At 37.4% G+C, this 23,526-nt stretch overlaps 1 protein-coding gene across 2 annotated transcripts; it reads left to right on the top strand.

Annotated features, from left to right (window-relative positions):
* The first annotated feature begins 253 nt into the window (after window positions 1–253).
* Window positions 254–22,202, top strand: TSG101 (tumor susceptibility 101). Of its 2 annotated transcripts, none has more exons than XM_072864039.1 (10): window positions 254–413; window positions 4,371–4,455; window positions 6,375–6,440; window positions 7,016–7,179; window positions 8,417–8,543; window positions 11,181–11,247; window positions 12,958–13,052; window positions 18,887–19,089; window positions 20,437–20,676; window positions 21,856–22,202. In XM_072864039.1, the coding sequence occupies exons 1-10, from the start codon at window positions 372–374 to the stop codon at window positions 21,943–21,945; spliced, it is 1,179 nt and encodes a 392-aa protein (XP_072720140.1). In that variant the 5' UTR covers window positions 254–371; the 3' UTR covers window positions 21,946–22,202. The 2 variants fall into 2 exon arrangements, with proteins under 2 accessions (XP_072720140.1, XP_072720141.1); XM_072864040.1 differs by having other exon boundaries at window positions 255–413; window positions 12,961–13,052.
* Window positions 22,203–23,526: the final 1,324 nt, after the last annotated feature.

Below are 23,526 nucleotides of genomic sequence, written 5' to 3'. Positions count from 1 at the left end.
GCTCTGAGGGGTGTCTGCAGGCAGGATGGGAAGCGGCTGCCAGCTGCTGTCGGGGGAGCTCCCGGTGGGGAGCCCTGCCCGAGGCACCCGCGCCTCCGGCACCGGGCGCTGGGCTCTGCCAGACGGCACAGGGTCGGCCCGGCGGGGGCGCAGCTCTCCTCTCCGCACACCGCCCCGCCGCCTACACGGCACCGGCCCTCGCCCTCTCGCGGAAGTGTCGTCACGGCCGAGCGGAAGCGGGCGTCGCTGCCGGAAGCGGGCGCGCGCGGCCGCTTCCTGTTTTTATGTAGGGGCGGGGAGGCGCGGCCGGGCCGGGCCGGTGCGTGGCGGCAGCGGCGGCGGCACCGGGAGCGGAGGAGGGGCCGGCCGCCATGGCGGTCTCCGAGAGCCAGCTCAAGAAAATGCTCGCCAAGGTAATGGTGCGGCCGGGGGCACCGGGAGCCCCTTCCCCTCCCCGTCGGCCCGGCTGGGTGGCTGCGGGCCGCCCCTGCCCTCCGCCTGCCCTGGTGCGGCGGCGGTGGCCTCTGGGCCGAGGCTGCGGCAGCCTCAGCGAGGGGCCGGGCGGAGGGGAGCGGTGTCCTGCCCGCGGCCTGGTGCGGGCCGCCCGCGTGCGCTCGGCGCCTGGCGTGGGCCGGAGCGGGGGCCCCGTGTCTCCTTCAGCCTCGGCGCTGGCCCCCGGGAGCGGTCGGCTCCCCTTTCCCTTTTCCCTCCTCGCGGGCAGTCGCCAGCCGGCGGCTTTGTCCCGGGCCGGCAGCCTGGCGGGAGCTCCTGGGGCAGTCGTGCCGATGGCTGGGCGAAGCAGTGATAGAAAAGTTGTGTCTGGCCACCTGGAGACTGTAGATGGAGGTCGTTTGTAAAGGGAAGTATGGTGCACCAAAATGTAAAATATTTCGTTATTTGTAGTCCTCCGAAACTTTAGTTTTGGGTTAGGGTATCGCTGGTAAAAGCTGAACAGAAACTATTTGCCTGGCTGAGGCTGTCGTGCATCGAAGTGTCTCAGAGCTGCGGTGTGGGTTGTTGGGTCGTATAGTGTCATTTGCACTCACTGGTTAAATGAAGGTGGAAGGCAAGTTCAACTTCATTGGCTAGGGTAGGCGTGAGGTTTTTTATCACCTTTGTTTAAGGAAACAAGAAAACCTCTTAGAAGGCAAATTATTAATCACTGAATCGTACAAAGCCATGTGTAGTTGTGCTATTCTTCAGGTGAAAACTGGGCTTTGTCCAGCAGCTTGAAATGAAAACCCCTAAGCCTGAATACTTGGGGGGAGTTATGGTTTTGTTTGGGGGGATCTTTTTACCAACATTTAATAATCATATTTGTACAATTTTAAAATTAAATACCATAGGCAAGGATCTGATCAAAACTGAAGAAACCTTATAAAGGGTCTTTCTCCTGCATGGAATCATAAGCAAAGTTTTTTATCAGCTTGAAAATGAGTGCTGAATACTAACTCGGTGTCAGCAAATGAGATAATGTATATATTTGTATACACCTGTCTTCCCTGAAGAAATTATTGCCATGCCACAGAAGAAACAGAATTTAAGGTAGTCCCCTGTCCTCTTTCCCCCACACTCACCCATTTTATACCCCCAATGCCATCTGACTTTCTGTAGGTAGGTTCAAAGTGCAATGCACTTAATAGCTGAGGAAAAATGAAGTTACTATTTCGCTACTTCATATTTATTTTTCAAAAATAGTTATACTTTCTGTTCTGTAGAGGAAAGCTTAGTGATATTTTCCATATTGCATAATTCAGTGTGTGAGATAGCAAAAGGCTTAAGCCCTAGTTTGGGTGAACATACGCACTTAATTTAACTTCAGGTATTTACCTGCTGTCTGATCTTGAAAAGCTTCATCTCTCTGTGATCTTTTCCTGATATGTAAAATGAGGAGGATGCATTTGCCATCTGAGAATGGAGGAGGAAAAAAAAAGTTTAGAAATAATTCAAATTAATCAGTTTTAGTTACCTTTGTAGAAATCACTAGGATCTTATATTTTCCGAAGAGATTTTGACATTTCTTGGAAATGCTCAACTACTTACTGTATGAACACAGGAAAATATTGTCTTGTAATATTCTAATACTCCTTAGAATGGAAAAGAGAAATAAGCACCGTAGAATATACTTTGTGATTTAAATAATAAAAAATTTTAGAAAAGCCATCATTCTCATTAGGAAAAACTTCTTCATATGTCATTTTAATAGACAGAACTTTGGTCTTCTGTAGTTATCTGGATCCAAGTACTGAAATTAATAGCTGATGTAGCACTTAATTTTGCTTGTGGCTGTACCTGGAATCTTACAAGCTTATTTCTACTAAGTAAGTAATTATTCATCACTTGGCATAAAAACTATTTGCAGCAATACTCTTTTTCTTAGTTTTAAGAGACATATGAAAACATTTTTTAATTTTCAGGTGTTAGACCCAATTTTTAAAAGCACCCCAGTAACCAAATATAGGTTTTATCAACCCTATCAACCACCACGTACCAGACTCCCAGCATGTCTGCTGAGCAGGCAGGCGTTGTTTTATCTGTTCCTTGACTAAACTGGCTTGAGAGACTCTTGTGCCAGAAGTGGAGTTAAATCCTGACTCTGAATCCTTGTGCTTGTTAGGAGCTTCTGTGAGTGGAAGCCAATTCTTTTTTTAATAGTGATTATGCCAATCTTCTTGAGTCTATATCCTGTACCATAAGATACGTTCCTATAAAAAGGCCCCCTCTTACTTTTTAAAGTCGCTAGTGACATGCTCTCATTCGTGCTGTAGTAACATGTTCAGTGATGTGGGTATGTACTGCCAGGCTCTGGCTGGCCTAGCTGAAATTTCACAGACTTCTGTCTCCATGTTCTAGCAATGCCTGTTAGCTATTTCTCACTTCTTCTAGGTGTTGGCGAAGGAGGGAGGAATGTACTCAAATGCTAGCAAAGTTGTCTCCTCTGTCGAGCCCCTCCTGCATGCTCCCAATCCTGCACCTACTTTCTAGAGGAGGCTGAGATGTGTTGCTGCAGCCCTCCCATCAAAACAGCTTCCAGGGGCTGCCCTGACCCTCTGGCTGATTGGCCTCTATGCTGCTGCCTCCCTGCACACGCAGGCATCCCTGCTGGAGGGGTTGCTTTTCTTTCCCACAGACCAGTGTTTTGCAGACTGACAGTATGGCCGTTTTGCCCTTGGTCATTTCAGGAAGATAAGTCACAGCATCCCCCAAAGCGCAGGTGCTTTTTGTAGACTGAGGTGGCGTTATGGGAAGTGGCATGGTGTGTTCATCTCTGCTCATTAAATAAGAGTTATGCCCAGGAGTAGCATCCTTGTCAATCTCTGTAGATAATAGGAAGAAGAATTAGTTTCTAAGCTTCACAACTTATGAGTGTTTGTTGGAGCAAAGGTGACCTTTAGCTGTGCACCACACTTTGCTCTTGGATAACATCTGAATTAATTTGTTCAGATGCTGTTAACATCTGCGTGCTTTGGGTATTGGACGTTTCATTGTGTTGGGCCCTTTGTCTTCCTGCCATGATTGAATGAAAGGATGCTGGCTGTTTATGTTCCTTAAGACATCTGAAGATTATACTTTGTTTCATTTTTTAAAATTTTATTACAATGAAAACATTGTCAAGAGACATTGTTAGCTTTCTTTTTAACGATAGTTATCAGGAGGAATGGCTACAAGGTTAAAGAGCTGCGCCACCTGGTGAACCAGCTGTCTGTTGCCACAGAGCATCTCCTTTGTTGGCTGTGGATTGTAGTTCTGAGACTGTTAAATTCTGTAGTAGTGTATCTGTGTTTTACAGGTCCTCTGTGCTGCGAGTTACTCCCTGCTCCTGATAAAAGGAGGAGGGTGAAACCAGCATTATTACTGACAATGTCATGCCTTGAGCTGTCTGCTTTCTAGTTGATAAATACATGAAAATACTGATCAATGATTAGTAAATGCTGTGATGCTTTGAAAAGTGCTATGAAAGATACCTGTGAGGTTCAGATCCTGGATACCTGTGTATCAGGAATGTTCAAAACGTCACTGTATTTGTTTGGAGATGCGTTTTTTAAGATTCGCATATATCTCTCAGATACTGTTGGTTATGGTAGAACATGAATGAAAATGCAATAGCTTTCCCCAAATCACTTGATGAATGGACCCTTATTTAAGACTAAAAGCATCTTAACGCCTTGTTAAAGTTTGGTAAGTTATATAGGCAGTGTTCAGTTAAGTAATATAGAGAAATAAATTCTTATTCCAAAATAAGAGTGGAGAAGAATGTCCATATATCAGTGTAAACTCTCATAAATGCAGTCTATTGGGTAAAATAAAACCAAATTAAATTACACTGAAAATTTAATCTCTAAAGTCATTCTTTCTCTTTTGTTTTCCAGTATAAGTATAGAGACCTAACTGTACAGGAGACGACCAGTGTTATTACTCAGTATAAGGACCTCAAACCTGTCATGGATTCTTATGGTTAGTCTGTGCATGAGAAAATTTTTGTTATTGAATTGTTGATGGTTTAGATATATTTGGTAGTTTTTGTGGGAAGCAAGGAGATTAAAACTAGAAAACATAATTTGAGTTTTTCTTCTTGATCTTTGACATCCATACTTCCTTAGAAACACAGACAGTTATTTTCTAAAATAACCTTTCTATATTACTGAGTCTATCTAACCTGCCAAGAAGTGTTGCATTTTTCACAGCTTAACTTTTAGTTAATTGCTCAGTGATATCATATCAGTTGGTGTCCTGAGATTGCTAGTATCTTACAAATTCAGCTTTGCTGTCATACAAAAATATTTTTAAAGTTCTATGTAGAAAGAACTGTGAATTAATGAACAAATACTTAATTAAAAGTAATTGTGGCAATCCTTAAGAGCATGAAGAAAACATAGTCAAGTATATAGAAAATTGGTATTTTGTAAGTAAAAAGTATATAGTAAATTGTGGTTTTGTAACGTAAATTAACAATGACAATCACTGTTTGTTAGCTGTTTTAAAGGCTCTGACTAAATTTGAGTGCTTTAAATGAAGATGATATCTGGGGTCAGCTCCAGAGGCTGAGGGCATGATTTTGCAAGATACAGTGAGCCAGCATAGCTGCTGAGGTCATCCTCCTTCTGATCACCTTTTTTTAACTGTCACCTGTGGGATTCCTCTGTGAGCTGATTTATATTACTAATACATCATCAGAGACTTTATAGTCTTCTGCTTTCTAAATTCTAAATCTGGATTGAGAAGTATTAAGAAGGGGCATGGACAGGTAGAGGATAAATTAGTTTTAACTTGAATAGCTGCAAGCTAGCAGCTGGCACAGAAATAAAAATTCATCCAGTGACTGGAGAATCAAAAACAATAGTGAAAGGGCTGTGGTTGGAATAGAAAGTTTGCATAACGATAGCAATCAGAATTCCAGATAGCTTTGAGTTGTAGCAAGAAGCCCATTTGTGTTTCCTTACTCTTTCTAAGCTGCCTCAGAAAGGCTGAGCACAGAACCACTTACAGATAATTGATACTATTTGGAGCAGTGAAATGAGCAACAAGAACATGGTTACATTGCTGTTGAGATAATTTTCAGGTTTATATTAATAATTAAATATATACCCCCATTTAAGTCTTAACATATTTTACCTGCCTTTGCAGAACATTAGCACCAAAGGAATTGTACGCAATAAGCTACATTTGAAGTATGACTAGAAACTTTCGGGTGAAATTAGGAAAATAAAAGCTTTATTACCAGAAGTTGATTTGTTCAGCCAAGAATGATCTATTGGATTGAAAGGATGGGAAAACTAAATACAGCAACTCAGTAAATTAAGGTCAGGGTTCCTGTGCAGTTTGTGAACTAAGACTAAGATATGGCAGTGAGTCAAGTGCTAGGCATTTTTTCCTCTTCAGTATATTATTGTTTGGTTAAATTACCTTTACTGATTATCTAATAAATGCCTATGGCCCAGTAATTTTCAGTATTCTTGCCAACCTGTTTGTTTGGAGAAAGCATAAGGAATTCTTTGTAATCCTAAAATTACAGTTGTTTTTTAAATTAAGTCTGAGTTCAGATTATCTTTGCAGCAATTTGTATGACTTGCAGTTTGTATGGTTCCAGCATGTTTTACTTGGTCTCTGAATGAGGAAACAGTTTTATTTGCAGTGAAGGTAGTTTCACAATAATTAGTCATTAATTTCTCAGAAATACATTATTCATAAGAAGTTACCTGACTCTAGGCAATCATTTGCTAGTCCACAAATGTGCAAGAGCAGAACCTTTCAAGCTGAGTTTATATATGTGTAACATCTGAAAACTTATGCTAATAAATAGATGGGGTATAACCTGAACAGAGATTAATGTAGCAAATATGTTTGTTTTAAACATACTGTTTGTTCCCTTCCAGTTTTTAACGATGGCTCATCTAGGGAGTTGATGAGCCTCAGTGGAACCATTCCTGTGCCTTACAGAGGTATGAATTTATTATCATCACCACCATTATTTTCCCAAATTACATGAAAAACTGTTTAGATTTGTCCTGGTTCTACTTCGGTGATCACTATCTTCTTGAAATCCTTTACTTGTCCAAAGTATAATGTTTTAAAGAAATTGTTCCCTATTTTTGCTGTGGAATAAAATTTTAATGTTGAGCATTGCTTCTTTGGTCTTGTACAGCTCTGTAACATCTCTTTTCTTTCAATACTGCATGTTTTTCAAGCTTCTCAATTGAATGAGGGTTGCAAACCATTTATTGCTGCAGCTAACGATAATTCAGATTAGTGTCTAGTAATGTTGCATTGTAGAACAAACAAGATAACGTATTAGTGGTAAATTATAATTGTAAATCAAAGTTAAATTGTTCTGAAAAATGTTGCGTTCATAGCCATATTGTGAGCTCTTTGTTGAATGTTATTAGTAGATTTTGGCTTTGGCTTCTGACTGTGCAGTTGAATTTACTGGGTTTAGGAGATTTTTATAAATCTGGATACAAGAGGACAGTTAGAGAGTTGGAGTAACTTTTAAAGTCTTTCAAAATATCTTTTCTAGGTAACACGTACAATATCCCAATTTGCTTGTGGCTGCTGGACACCTACCCTTTCAACCCCCCAATTTGTTTTGTTAAACCCACTAGCTCTATGACAATAAAAACTGGGAAGCATGTTGATGCAAATGGAAAGATATACCTTCCTTATCTGCATGAGTGGAAATATGTAAGTATAGGGAACTTGAAATCCTCAAATTGCTCAGTTCTGAATTCCTTTAGTTACAGTTTGTCTGATTAAACAGTGCAGCATATGCGTCCTTCCCTGGCAGGATGCTGATGTGAAGATCTGTGAGCTAGGAATATTTACGGTAGGGAAATTATAAATTCTGTGAAACATCTCTGGGCTGAATTAATCCCTGTGTCTAAAATGGACTTGTATGAGCACTTGGACTTCTTTATGTAGACAGTGCTGGAGCTTTGAGTACATGGATATATTTGCTTTACCAATAAATACAGGCATTGAGCAGTGCAGGCCTCACAGAAGTTTTGACCAAAGCATGGGCTTGTAAACAAGATAAACTGTGCTGACAAGGTCAGAAGAATGGTACAGGATGCATAGTTCTGTAGAAAGTGATTAACAGGAATAAATTTATTAAGCATGGGTGGTAGTTAAGCGCTTGCATGGTAATAGTGGAAAATGACTGCCCAGATAAGGATGTAGGCCTTGCACAAGCAAGAGGATGATCTAAGGTACAGTTGACACAGAATTGATTCAGTTTGAGAGGTTGGTAAAAATAAGTGGATTATAGAGCTAAGAAAATTTGGAAATAGGATATTTAATCTTGTGCTGCATTCATGATGCTTGTCCTTATTTTGACAAAATGAAATCATGCCTATATTAAATGTAGTTATAAACTGAGAAGCCTAGTTTAGCCATATTTAAAGGAGGTTTGTGCCACTCCTTAGTGGGTTAGAATATTTTTTTCTCTTGAGCCATTCTGAACCTGAGCAAACACTATATGCTGTATGAAATTTAAATGTCTGAAAACGTAGTGATCTGTGCTTTTTTCATGTTGGAGAGTAGATTTAAGTTTTTAAAAATTATCATAATCTGTCATTGCACAGTCATCTTCAGTCATTTATTGCCCTGCAGTTGATATGGAACCATGTATTATCCAGTTTATTCTGAGTGTAAACACTACTGCAGCTGTATTTTGCTATACTGTTTTGAATACCAGCTGTCTGGGTTTGGAATCTGTAAAGAAACCCATAAAGGAAGTTAAATATGCATATATATATATATATATATATATAAAATATGCATATATATATATATATATATATAAAAACACAAATGAAAGGATGGCTTTTGAGAGCTGATGGATTGGTACTGTTTTGTTATTATAGTCAGTTAAACTGCCTGTTAATGAAATCAACAACTTGTGATTTGTTCACCCTCACAGCCCCAGTCAGACTTGCTAGAACTGATTCAGGTCATGATTGTTGTGTTTGGTGAGGAACCTCCAGTCTTTTCTCGGCCTACCGCTTCATCAAGCTACCCACCATACCAGGCAACAGGCCCACCAACTAGTAAGTGGTCATGGCTACTAATTTCTACAAATACTCATATTAATATTCCAGAGTGTATTGTTGCTCTGCATAGTTTGTCAACAAATGATGTATTCTACTCTAGAATTACTTTCTGTATTGCTGGCTAATGAATTCACCTGTGCTGTACTTGACCTTTTTGAACTATGTTGGAAGAATGTGTGTGTGTTTTCGACTTTTGGAAGGGAGGGAAAAATCAAGTATGTATTTTAAAAAAAAAAAAAAAAACCAAAAAAAACACACGCGCACACACACACCCCCCCCAAAGCTCCTCAAAACAACCAGTAACCTGTCAACATTCAGAGATAACCTTAAAAAGAGATTATTCAGATAACTGTCTTTGTATCTTAATTTTTTTTTATTCTGATAATACAAGTCCATCTATGAAGTTTCCTGCAACCATTGATTTAATAAGCAAAAGCATACTGCTTGTGTTTTCTGTGCCCACACTCCTGTTTGGTTTGGGTTTGGTTTTTTTTTTACCAATTTTTAATAGTTGCTGGCTGAATATGAAAAAAACCTGCCTTGTGATTTTTCATTCTTCTGTGTTGATTTGGTACTCTGACTTAGTACTCATTTTGTTGCAAAAATTCTCAAGACTTTTTAAAGTCTTTATTTAAACTTCTGGAGGCATCTTATTTTAAAGACTGGGCATAGGTGGGTGGGGCAAAAAGGGGAAGTGGGAAACAGAAAATCCTAGAAATTCTTCCAAAAGGAGACTGCATTGGGTGGAAAAAAACCCCAGTGGAGTAGACCTGCTCAAGTCGAAGACTGGGGCAGGAGGGGAGGGGAGGCAGATTAGCTGCAGGTTGTTTATTATAACAGTATATTATAACAGTTCTACATTAATTTAATGGTAGAGTAGCTGTATTTGGGGTTATATGTTTTTGGGCTATATGTTTATTTTTAAGGCTGTGTCTGTTTTCTATTGAAATACAGCTTTCATCAGATCATAGTGTTACATCTGAAAAGCTGAAGTACTATTCATTACAATTTCCAGTGGAAACCATTTTTAACAAGGTCTTAGGTTCTTAACAGGTGAGAAAAGGGGTAGCTAACATAAATGGGACCATTAGAGATAGTTGGCTAAAGGTAAGTGTTTGGGACTTTTTAGCTCGTCCAGCGCTAGCCTGCCTATAAGAGCAGTAGTTGATTCTACTGTTCTGATTTTCCAAGAACAGCGGGTGCCAGTACAAGTATAGTTTTAGTAGAGACTGTGACCTGTATTGTGCTTTAAGGACCATCAGCTCTTGTAGTCACTCAGTGCTAGCATAGCTGAAGTAATTTTAGTGGAAATGTTTCAGGATTTTCACATTGTTAATAGCTACTTAGTTTTATTAGTGTAGTCTGTTTTTCCTTATTTTACATTTAGGTTTGGGTTTTTTTAAGTTCTAGATACACTTTCTAAGTAGAGATGAAGCCCTCTTCAGAAATTGAATAATTTGAAAGCATTCAAAGGTGAAAATAGCTCGGCTTTTTTTTTTTTTTTAAAAAAAAAGCTATTTGATGTAATATTCCTAAAATTACTAGAAATGTGGAATAACTATATTCAAAACATAATTTTTATAATAGAATTGTCAGATTTCCAAGAAGAAACTTAAAATTGCTAGGACTCTTAAAGCCTTAGACGTTAATATGTGCTGATAAAAATTTTTTAAAGTATAACTTCTAAATGGCAGAAACTACTGGATAAGAATGTGATTGGATTGTTAAACAGCTAATCACCTGTTATGAAGTCTAGCTACTCTGAAAGTACTTAAATGGTACACTCTTTATTTAGTGAGTAGAGAACAATGGCTACATTGGAAAGGTTATTTTCTTTTTTCAGCTATTATATAAAAAATGGAGACGGCTCTTCAGGTGTGTCATCGTTAATAACATGCTGTTTTTTTGAGTTCCCTAGCTGCAGATACTTTTTCTTATATATCCACATTTTACTTAGTACAACTACTCATTATGGATTTTTAAATCTATATCAATTTTTATCCATGCAGTGGTTAGTTTAAAGTAATGATTAAGAAAAAAATAAATATGTAGTGAAAGGTGTTCTAGCCAGTTGTTCTAAGGAATGTGTAATTGACTTCAACTACAGTTCTTGTACTCTCCCTCCAAACAAAATGCTCTTGAAAATATTTTAACCAAAGTTGATAGGTAGAGGTAGAATCTTCAGAAATGTAAAATTTGCCTGCATTTTGTGAAAATGTGCTTAGATAGAGAAAGGAAATTCTAACTGGTCGATACATGGAGGGAAGGTAAGCTGCAGTTTAGTTCTTTACATGTTTTGAGGGGAAGCAGCTGCCTTGGTCCTTTGGCACAGAGATAGCTCACAACATCTGCATGTATCCTCTTGCCAAGCTGCACAAGAGCAGCATGGAAGATGTCTGGGAGCGTTGTGAGATGTGATGGTGTTAGAGGATGAAGGGTACATGTTACTGAGGGGTTTTGGCCATAGAATGACTTCTCTTACTCTTGTTGTTTCATTGTGTTATACTGTATTCATTGTTCAATAATATTTCGAAAAGCATCTAACTGCAGCATAAGTAAATCTCACTAGTGTGATCTTTAATATATATTAAACTTCTGAGAAGTAAAAATATACAAAATCATTATTTTATTTAGCTTCCTATCTGCCGGGCATTCCAGGCGGAATATCTACCTATCCAGCAGGAAGCACTCCAAACCCAAGGTAGGAATCCCTTTAAACCATCATCATTTACATAATAGACAGTTTCACTGAATAGTATCTAGTCTTAGTTGTATTTTCTTATGGTATATTTGTCATATAATTATGTCATGTTAGCAGGTTTTTTTAGAAGTGAGGACTGAATTCTTGTCAATAGCCAAAAGAAAGTTTGAGAAAGGTTTAGCTTTCTTAGTGTTGCTTGCTTCAAATAGAATATATTTGAATGATAAATATATTTTGAAAATTATTACCTAACTCCCAGATGTTATCTTGCTTCACTCATATATCAGGTTAGTTTTTATAAGGTTGATATGTTTACCTGATATAGAAAGAAATGTACCCCTACAAGTTGGGTTTTTTAATTAGTGTTGTTAGTATTGTTTGGGGTAATTAGCAACTCAAAACATTGAACAAAACGATTGCTGGATTAATACAAGCCTTGACTCCAGCATAAATGTGGGCTTAATTCAGAGCACTCTAAGAGAATTTGAAAGGCACAAAATTATTTCAAAAGCTTTTTAGTAATATAAACCAAGACTTTAAGTATATTATATAATAGTTTGGAATATAGCTTTTCCAGAAGACTTGCAATTCTGTCTTAGCAAATAGTAAGATGCTAATTGCTGCCTCCTAGCGTGTACCTACATTTTTTCACATCATAATTAATTATTTTTATTATTAATATCCTTATGTCCTGATTTTGTCTTAGGAGCATATGAGGAGTTGCTGTAGTATATAACATTTTGATTAAAAAAATTTTAAAAACCCTGTAAGCGTTAGGAAGGTGGGGTGTTATGTTTTAAGAAGTGAAAAATGGGGATTTTGATAAGTTCTTATGGCAAGTTTTTTCCTCCTAAATAAGTTTCTTTAAAATGCTCTTAATGTTTTTACAAAAATGGATAATAGAAGAACTATTTTATAATTTATGAATGAACAGGAGGGTTTTAAGAACTATTAAATTTGCAATTAAAAAAATATCTGGAGAGGCACAGAATATGCTTATTTTATATTTTACATGTTTTCTTGGACCATTTGGTTTACTTATAGCCATGGTTAATACTCTGCTGTATGCAGGTGTTTGTTAGTCTAGTACTAATTTGAGGCCTTGTTTCAGTTGGTAGTAAATGTATTTTAGAAAGGTATTGTAGACTGTCATGTTATGTGTCATCTCACAATTGTTTCAGTGAACAAATGCATACTTCTGCTTTCCTTCATCCTTCAGAGCAGGGCCGAGAACTTCTGGAGGAGTTTCATCTTGCAACCATATTTTGCACAACATTTTTATGTTTACATAAAGCAGTTCAACAGTCATCTTGTTGACTATTCTTGTATTAAAAATTATTACATTGCAATTGCTGTTTGTGAGTTTGTAGCTAGAATAATTTCTTTTGTATGTTTTTGGGTTTTCTTATGGCAAGTTAGAAATTGCATGGCAAGATTAAGAGATTGAAGGTAATTTGGAATGATCCAAATGCTTGACCAGGCAATAACTAGATAAGGTTTCACATAAAATGGTATTTTCTTAAATCATACAAGTAAATAAATTTTGAAAGACGTTAATGTGAACAGGAAAAGAGAAAAAGTATAACTTGGCCTGCAATTTAAACATTTTGTTATGTAAACAATTGTTTAATATGGTGATGTAAAGATAATATACATGGATTATATTTTACAAACAGTTACATAACATTAGTATATCTTTCTTTGTCGAAGCAGCTACCCAAACTATTCTTATCCGGGTGGTGTTCCGTTTCCAGCAACCACTAGTGTTCAGTACTACCCTTCTCAGCCTCCTGTGACTACTGTTGGTGAGTAGCTTTGAAAGGATTTCTCTGAAGTGAAGCTTCCCTCTATAACTGATATGTACAGAAAAAAAATGGAAAAAGGAATGTATTGTTCTTAATCTGACCTTCTAAAGTATAGATCTTCAATTTAAAAAGTTATTCAAAGGAAGAATAAAATACATTTTATGTCCTTCGCCTTATATTTTATTCAGTCAAGAACTTGATAAATTCCTGGGTTTGTGCAATGCGTTGTGTGTGCTCTGTGAATATTTTGAAGAACACTGCGTGTAACTACCTTAAGTTTTTTTTCCTCACCCTTTAACTGTAGGTGACTTTTGATTGTCTGCGTTGCTCTGTTCATGGTCGTCGTTTATAAAGATGCTTTTGTCCTCATTTAATCATCTACTAGACTCACTTTATTTACTCTTTATTTATACTTTCTTTACTCCAAAAGTCGTAGCTATCTAAAGCAGAGGTTTCCAATGTGTTTGGAATGAGCTTTATTTTTACTGAGTTTCTTCTCCAGCCTCTTCACTTCTTAATGGTCCCTACTTGTTACTTCCTTCTTTCTTCCCTTCAGCAGCAAGATCTAGGATATTAACATGTATCTTTTCCCAGTCTGCTGCTCCGTCTCCCTGTGCTGGCAAAATACACTAGCTTGGTTTCTGCTCTGCACCTCACTTTTAGTGTAACAGATTGGGAACCTGTGATAAAGGTCATCCAGTTAAGTAGGAAGTTGGTACAGCACCTTTCCAACTGGATGATAGTCCTTCTGGAGCAGTTTTATGGTAAGGATGTAGACTCTTTTGTGACCTTGTTCAGAGTATCAATCATTTGTAGTCTCTTGCACCATAATTTAAAAGTGCATCTATAGGTTCTTCATTTAATGTGTGAACTCCCAGTTATTTATACAGACGCTTTCCTCCAGAACTGTGTGTATTTTGAAATTTTCATTCACACAAATGGGGACAAAGCAAGTTCACAGCTTGGCAAAGGAAGATAGATGCTTTATTCTTAAACAGATACTTTACTCTTAAAATATTTGAGGAGTTGTTCTGTTGTGACAGAATTTGGAAAAAACAGGTAAGTTGTATGTTGTATTCTTCTGTGCCTGATCCCATTCTTTGCGTCCACGTTCTTTCAGCCTTCTGAATTAGAAAAGTCTTTTCTGAAAAGTTGTTGGCCGTTTCAGTGGTCATCTCCACTCTGAGGTGATGTGTGTCTATCATGCACACTGCAAGAAAGCTGCTGTCCCACTTAAGTAGCTCAAACAGTACTCAATGTTGGGGGGCTGTAGTTGGGTCCTTGAGAATTGATGATCTCCGCTGGCTCTTGTGTAGGGAGGTGATAAGAACCTTTCTAGGGAACGTCAGCTTTCTGCAGCATCTTTCTCAAACAGATCCAGTTCTGCTTTTATGAGGTAGAGAGTTAATTTAAAATATAGATATGTCCTATTTAATTTCTTTCCCTCATTTTCATCCCCAGTGAAGATGAACAAAGGTGGAATATCTGCCAAATATCATAGAAGGCTCTTCAAGTCCTGAGTTATATCATCTGATACCATGTTGTAATGTCAGATTTTGTAGTGGCAATTTAACACTAGACTGATTCATTTGATGCAGCTAGGTAAAAGTCATACACCTGTTATACATGGTTTCTCTCTTGTGCCAAATTAAATGCAAACATGTCTCTTTAATCATCCACTGTATTTACAGTACTGTTTGATTTTTTTTACAGTACAGTATTGGGTTTTTTTCTTTCAACTGCAGATGTTTATTTCCTATACAAATTGTTTGGCTATGGTTTATTGTGATAGTTTATTTAGGAGCATATCAGGTGCTACAACTTTAGAGGTTTTGGTGGGTGGTGGTGGGGTGTTTCCTGTGGTGAGCTTAGTTTGAATTGAATGAAAATACTCATTCAGAGTAGCTTAAGTTTTTAATAATAGCTGGTTTTTCAGATAGTCCGTCAGGCTTTTTCTTTCTGTACAATCATCTGCCATTAATTACCTTTCTGGTGCAGTTACTAGTTTGTTGATTCTGTAAGGTCACTTCTGAAACCAGACTCTGCCTGGTAAAGGTTAAGGGTTTCAGTGCTCTGTGGATTTAATGGCTATGTGCCATAAAATCTTCCCCAAGTTGGGCTAATCATGGAAGTGACAGAAGATGCTAAGGGTTCATGCTCTTTAAGAAGATACATAAAATTTAATTGAGCTGTATTAAAATGATCTTTTATATGTTCAAAGACCTCTTTCCTATCTGTTTGCACTTCTGTGAGAACTTTCATTGTGTTAGGTGTATTGTGATTTTATTTTTTTCTCCGTCCTACTTTACTGTTAAAGTCAGCCTTGTATAAAATTTCCCAGAGTGAGATTTAAAAAAAGTAGAATTGATGGCTGGTTCTGACTTTGTGTTTGAGAATAATTCATTATGGAAAGTAAACAGTAACTGAAATCATGCTAATGCTATTCTTGAAGTGAAATTGGACCGTTTTGATTTGGAACATGTATATTTACAATTGTCTGCCTTAAACAGGAAGTCCTAAACAGTGAATAAACTCTTTGTCCCAGATGGTTTGACTGACTTCATTTAAGTTTTACTTCTCAGTGTAGAAGGTACTGTCCTTTTCTCCTTTTCATAAGAAGCAGCAATGATGAATTCCTGGGTTTGTGTGTGTGGCACCATTTGACAGCTTCCGTTGCTGATTCTAATATAGTTAACCAAATATTGAAAATTATCTTGTTGACTGGCAACAGGGTGAATTGCTTAAGGCAGAACATTAAATCAGATCAAGTGTTGGGGCATTCATATTTTCATAAGGCTATCTTTGCACCAGTTGATTGGTCATTCAATCTCTTTTTTTCCAATAGTAATTAGTTTATTTTTTAAAAATTACACATATTATGGTGCAATTTGTGTGTAAGTAAAGTGCTCACATTAGTAATTATCAAAATCTGATATTTTCTTAATTTCAGAAGAATTTGTGGGATTAGTAAGTGTGATGTGCATCTTCCCATAGTTCCTCTCATGTCATTTGCGTAGCTTTATTCTTCCAGATATCTGGGTTGGTGTAGGTTTTGTGGACTGGAACAGAGTAAAAGGCACAGGGAAGAGATATGAATTTATGCAGTCTTGTTCTGTTAGCAGCAGAAGTTAAAAAAATCCTCTGGATGTTTTAAGGATTCCGAGGTGTGCAGTCTTGTCCACAACAGTTTGCATTTGTTAGTATAACAATACCAACAGGCACTTCAAAGAGGTTTGTTGGTTTTTTTTTTAATTATGATGAGACCCTAACAGAAAAGTACTGATTTTTCCATTCAGATGCTTGCTTTTAAAAGCAGAGTTTAGATTTTTAAACTGTGTTCTGGATTGCTGCTGATTATTAGGAAGATATCCAGCCTACCCCAAAAACACTGTAATGCCGAAATTTCACTGAACAGCCCACCCTTTTCCTGAATAACTGTAGTAAAATTACTGCGATCTTATTTCTGGCTAATAGTAGTTTAGTTATTAAGTACTATCAATAACATATTCAAAAATATATTTATCACTTTATCTCAGTGTAACTTACTCTAAAAATACTGATCTTTGAACTACTGTGTTTAAATGACAAAATTAATGTATAGTTTGAGTTGCTTGTTTGCTTTTGCTTCTTCTGAGGGCCTGTGATTATTAAGAAAGGTGAAGAGGTTGATTGGATTTCACCTGAGACACTTTTCTGAACTTTTGGAAAGAAAAACAAAAGATATGCTAACGGTTTTGTCTTTAGCTACGTAAGATTAATGAGAGCCTTGATGAATATTTTTTGACTTTGTAATTTTTTGAGATCTAGGGTACTGGGAAATATGATGTATGTAATGCCGTAACAACTTCAGGGTTTTGATAACTGTGTCTCTGGATAAAAAGATACTCTGGTAACATTTCTTTTTGAAAATTTTATTTCCAGTTACAAAACTTCAAATCTCTCTACATTTCATCCATAAAAGTTGGAAAGTTTAGGCACAAAACCTGCTATAATTCTTGCTTTATTAGTAGTTGTTACGATCCAATTGAAATTTCACTGATCTAAAAGGTGTGAGGCACAAGCATGGGGAAACGGTGACATTCTAGTTTTTCTCATAGAAGAATGGTCAAAGTGATTTGTGATAAAAATGGATACAATTCTGCAACCCATAGCCACTTTACATTCTCTAGAGCAATCCAAGTTTCCTGGTCTGCAGGTACACAACACTTCCTGTGACAGACATAAAGGATTTACTGTTCTATTTTAAAAAGTGTTAGCGACAGACTCTTGAAATTAGGTAATGTCATTGAAAGGCTGATTTGCAAAAGCAGTAGTAATATTCAGGCTTAAATGTGAAAGCCTCTAGTGCTTCAGAGGGAGAGGGACTAATGAAATATATTAAAGAATGTATTTTCTTCTGTTATATTTTCTAGTATTGCTGCATTGAAATGTGATTTAATAAACTGAAATTACAAGTTGTACCTAGCAATTAAAACAATCAAAAAAGGTAGTAACCTCAGTAGTTGTAACTCAGTTACATAGCAGCCTCTTTGCTGTTTAACTTAAACATCGATCATTTATAGAAGCTAGTTATATAACACTAGAACAATATTGGTTAGTAGTTTGTTTCACTACTACTAAAATCACTACCCTGAGTTTCTGGGCACGATGGACCAAGTGAAACTGGCAAATTAGTATACCTGCAATCAAATTGTATGTCATCATCTTTGTCTTACACTTACCTAAATTAGCTATGCTTGCTTTTGTTAGAATCAAATTGTATAACTAATTCCACAGAATCTCTGTACGCTTGACTAATACTCTTTACTCAACTAATGTTAAAGAAGTATTTTATCTAGAGGTAATTTTTACAGGTTCTTCATGGGTGCCATTACCTAATTTTATAAACCATGCTCCCCCCCCACCCCACTCCAATTACAGTACCATCCTGCAGAAGTTTAAAAAAATAAATGGTAGGCCCAGTGTAACACTGAACATGTACCTAAAAGACTGCCATCTGATTTTAGTCTGCTACAATGTATCTATAAACCATATGCTAATATGCTTGATTAGCATTTCTCTCTGCTTTATAATCTTTTAATAAATGTTGCTTGTTAAATGACCTCAATAACAAATGTTCTATATTAATCCTGATTGTTTCACTGTCCTCCCATACCTGCCCTAGGATAGCTGAATGATAATAGTTGAGAAACTAATTGGAAAGACTAGATTATATTGTAGCTTTTTAATCACTTGATACCATCCAATAATTTGTCACTTAAACCCTGCTATTAAATCTTCGTAAATATAAAAAGGCAGCAGTTAAGATCTTTTTCATTGAAATTATTTTTGTTAGCTTAGTGTTTATCTGTTTTTATTAATCTTGAAAAAAAACAAAACCCAATAGTAATTGGCAAGCCTCAAGATAGACTACCTATAGGCAAATTCACTGTCTCAAGCCAGCCGTCACATGAATTGTGGTTGAATACATGTATCCATTAATTCCTGTAGAGTTTACCAGAAATTTATTCTTCTTTTAAAGACCCAGACTAACAACATTGGTAGAATTCAGGGGAAATGGCCAGCCCATTTTTAAATTAAAGGAAGATTGTGGATATGGCAATAGTAAAGTGAATGAACGGATGCATACTCTTAAATTTGCTGGTGTACATCTTAATGTGTTTTATGTTGCTGTGGTCTCTTCACTGCTTCTGAAAATTATTATGGAAAAGAGTTTATTTTACTGTCTCATATGCTAAAGTACATACAGCAAGTTAGTTTCTTTTCAGACTGGCTTTATACTGAAGGCAGTGCAGAACACAGTTAATTTTATGCTTGTGAATTTTCTTGTGTAGGACCCAGTAGAGATGGAACTATCAGTGAGGATACCATTCGAGCTTCCCTTATTTCGGCAGTCAGTGATAAACTGAGATGGCGGATGAAAGAAGAAATGGATCGTGCACAGGCTGAACTCAATGCCTTGAAACGGACAGAAGAGGACCTGAAGAAAGGACACCAGAAACTGGAAGAGATGGTAACTCGCCTGGATCAGGAAGTGGTGAGCTGAGATGAAACACTGCTCTGTATCTGAGTATTCCTAGTAGTGAACAGAAGCATGTAATTAATTTATTATTAAGCATGATAGAAATATCAAAGCTTCCAGTGTATTGCTTTTTAAATATATAGTCTCTTTCCAAATTGAGGTGCATGTGTTCAGACTGAAGCAAGTCAGAAATAGCAGTGACCGTAAGATGCATTGTCCTGCATGTAATTACAAAAGTCATTGTTCAGTAGTAGAGGAACAGTGTTATTTTTCTCCATCCTCCCTGTGAAAGATGTCAGTGGTGTGAGATTGTTTCATAATTGTGTCTCAGTTTCTGGATAATAATGTGTAACAGCAGCACTGGAGAACATTTCAGTGTCTTAGTGCAGGGACACTGATTTTAGTCACAGCCTCCTTGTATAACCTGCAGACTTTTCTTTTCCCAGACAAGAGCCTCTCCTCCTCAGTACACTCAGAAATTCCTGCAGTTTTTCACTAAGGCCTGACATCTTCTGCTTAGTCCATCTGCTCCTTGCGTTACTGCTCAGGAGTAAGATGTGCCCACTTTGAATGTAGTGTGTAATTCTAGTCTTTCCTGTCTTGGAAAGAAAGGACATAATAGAACCGCAGACGTTTGATGCAAAGGCAAGAAGGATGATCCAGCATATCAGACAGCTTCCATATAAGACATGACTAAGCTAGGACTTCAGTCTGGAAAAAAGACAGTGGGGACAGAGACAGTGGAATATGATAATGGTCTGTAGGCTTTGAGTGATGTGGGGAAGAACACAGTGGTGTACAGTCTCTTCCAGTGTGTTAGCTGTGGGACATCAAAAATATCAGGAGGCAAATTCAGAAGTAGCAAAAGGCAGTACTTCTCATACAGATGCAGTTAAATTATAGTTACCATTAGTGGATAAAGCCAGCATATTTTGTTTCCTGTCAATGCAGTTAAGTGTTTGTGTGATCCATACTCAGCAAACTTGTATAGGAACTTAGTGCAAAAGACACGTCCAAAGAAAATAATTATTTTGGCTTTGCTTTTCTTTAGCTGGTTTAAATGGTTATTTTTCCTTATGTGGCACCTTCAAAATACTTAAAGACTGTTAGCTTGCCTTCTCTACAGTTACAAATTGGTAATGGATTGACATTATCTAAAACAGTCTTTACTTTTTTAAAATGAAAGAATCTGAAATCTATAGATTGGTAGCTCTTTCTTTTGTAAAAATCATAATAGAGATGAGTAGAGAAGTAAAGAATCAACTGCCATGTCTAAAAATCTTTCATCTTGACAGTTGTATCACAAGAAGACATTCAGCTCTTGAGACCTAAGAAATAAATAAACATCTTAATTGTTTTTAGGCTGAAGTTGACAAGAACATTGAACTTCTCAAGAAGAAGGATGAGGAGCTCAGTTCTGCCTTAGAGAAAATGGAAAATCAGTCAGAAAATAATGACATAGATGAAGTTATTATTCCTACGGCACCACTTTACAAGCAGATCCTGAACTTATATGCAGAGGAAAATGCAATTGAAGACACCATTTTCTATCTTGGGGAAGCATTGAGACGTGGAGTGATAGATCTAGATGTCTTTTTAAAGGTAAGGCGTGCATTTTAAATGTGTTTAAATACTTTGAACTCTCTTGTTCAGCTAATAAGCTGAACAAGCTAAACAATCTTAGTGATTTCTTCACTGAAGAGGATCCTGTAAGAACATGAATACTTAGATGTTGAAACACAAGTTTTAAAAGAGTAATTTCAGAATTAAGATAGAAGACCAATTTTAAAAGCATTATAGATATGAAGTCATTTATCATTAGACAGGTGCAACAGTGTCAACATAAGCTTTCCATTGAGCTTGCATCCTAATTCTGGAGAAACTAACTTCAAGGGTGATTGGAGTATTCAAACAGCTTTTCACTTGCAGGCTATGGATGCCTCTGCTGAGGCAGCCAGTGGAGTGTTAGAATCATAGGGGAAAAAAAAGGCCAGCTAGTTTTGTGTCTCTAGCAGAGACCTTCTTAGACAATTTGGTCCCTTTCTTTGCTGTCCTTAATGCTAAAAGTTTTCATAATGTCTGATCTAATAACCTTCCTTTATTTTGAACTTATGTGCATGGTGATGGCACATGAAATAAAAACAGATCTGTTGTTATTTTGAAAAGATTAAAAACACTTTTTAACGTGGAATAAAACCACACAAAATGTGTATGTCAGAGTAATTAATGTTGCCATTGGATCTGGAAAGATTAGTGCGCAGAAGTATTAATAGTCTGTACTGGGGCCACTGCGTAACAAGAGTTACTAGTCCTTCCTTTTTCTAACAGTTGAAGTTCCCTCCAAGTTACCACTTAAGCTTTGCTTTTAACATCCAGTGTACAATGCACTATGTGGAGACATATTATTTCCTTCTTAGGTAGCTTGCTAGTTCTGTTTATCTACTGTTAAAAGCACTGTTGTCTGCCCCATGGGAAGTGCATTAGTCTGTACACCTTGGAATACATATTACTACTTTTCTCTTTGATAAGAATATGTGCAGAGTTAATAATTAAAATCACAAAAAATATACTCTAGTGATTGCATTTGGTAGCCATCCGCAAGTCATTTTAAGCCAAGAAAATGCCATTTAGTAGACTCTAATGCATTTAGTGTTTCCAAAAAACTAACATCCTGTTTGGGTCATGGAATGTGTCATGCTTTGAAAATTTGTATTGCAGTATAATTAAGATTATATCAAAAGTTTCCCAATAGCCAGCTGTTCTTATTCTTTCTTTCTGCAGCATGTACGTCTTCTGTCTCGCAAGCAGTTCCAGCTGAGAGCATTAATGCAGAAAGCAAGGAAGACTGCTGGACTCAGTGATCTCTACTAAATTCTCAGACTTTAACTGGGAAGTTAGATTTCCTTATGAAGCAGCCATTCTCTTGATATTTCTCTTAATCAGTAGGTGCCCAGAATAAGTTATTACATCATTCAAGTGTAAGATATTTTGAATCAATAATATATTTTCTTTTTGGTAAAGACTAGCTTTTATTAATGCACTTTCTATCTCCTGTAATCTTTGTGCTGGTGGACTTAACGCTGAATAAAACTTGTTGCATACTTTCTTCCTCTACAGAACTGTGTACGATGTGCTTTCTTTACAAACAGGCCTGGCTTATGCAGTGTCAGCTTAACCATACTTTCACTTTACTTGTGAGATTCGGAAGACATTTCAGTGTCCCAGACTGGAAAAATACTGATACTTTCACGTATCAGTGTAACTAACCTTTGTTATGACCAATGAAAGCTGGAAAGGCCCTGTTGTTTGACCTAGCTGTTAGCATCCAAGGATTGTTTTCTTGAAGTGAGCTTAGTAACCATCATACTGACTTGCCTATTCTACCATCAGATCGTGGTCATACCTTATGGTGCCTTAAGCAGCCTGATGTATATTGCATTTTTCCACTAGAAATGCTAGGAAAAAGAAAGGCTGCTACCTTTGGTGTTGCCGCTACCTGCCAGGCAGAAAAGGCTACACACCAGAATGCCACAGGAAGCATGGGTTCTGGCTGTGTTAGCTGGGACAGAGCTCATATTGACAAGCCTGGTGGTTAAACACTGCACTGTCTGCAAAAGAGGGTATGTTGTACAGAACACCTCCCAACATGAATGCTGTAGGGATTCATGGTGCTGCTCTTGTTGCCTCTGCTTCCTCCATTTGCTTTTGTAGGCTGCCTCAGCAAAGCTAGCTTGAAAACCAAAGTTTCTTGGTCTCAGTACAGTAATCAGTGTGGCTCAAAACTGAACATTTGTCTTAAGGCTTTTCATGTTACCATTGGATCTGAAGAGACTGGAGTTCATATTAAAAAGCTGGGTGAGACTTCATGTAGTAAAAATTGTAAGTAAGTCCTGTGGATCTTCTGAAAGCTTTGAAAATGGCTTCATGTCATCATCCTGTCATCTGCATAAAACACTGTTGCTATGTGCTTCTCTTTTGAGGTGCTATTTTGGTCATGTGGATATAAGAAAGCAGTAGAGTAGCTACAGCTTTTCCTTTGTTACTGAAGTTGCTTCACGAGCACTTCACCTTATTCTAAAATACTTTGTTCTGAGAAGTATCACTAGCTGCAGTTGATATTAAAAATCTGCTCTGGACTTAATCAGGGGATCTGTTTCCATTCTTAAGCTATGTGCTGTGCCTAATGTTAGAAAAAGCTAAGAATAAGGCCTATCCCTCTTCATTGTAATGAGGTATATTGTTTTAAAATATTAGTGACAGAGATGGTTAATTCTTCCTTATCTAACTTACTGTGGGCTTTGAGGAATAACTTTGGTCATTGTTTCTATGCATGGCTGCTATTCCAGAGGAGATGCTTTTCTGTGCTTGGCAGCAAGTTGACTTTTTGTGGATGTCAAATACTTGATGGGGAGAGATTTCTTTCTACATGCATTTTTGTGCATACAGGTGAGG

The sequence above is a fragment of the Ciconia boyciana genome, chromosome 6 (assembly GCF_034638445.1).
Source record: "Ciconia boyciana chromosome 6, ASM3463844v1, whole genome shotgun sequence".
NCBI classification, from domain to species: domain Eukaryota; kingdom Metazoa; phylum Chordata; class Aves; order Ciconiiformes; family Ciconiidae; genus Ciconia; species Ciconia boyciana.
This window is presented reverse-complemented; position numbering and strand designations above follow the sequence as displayed.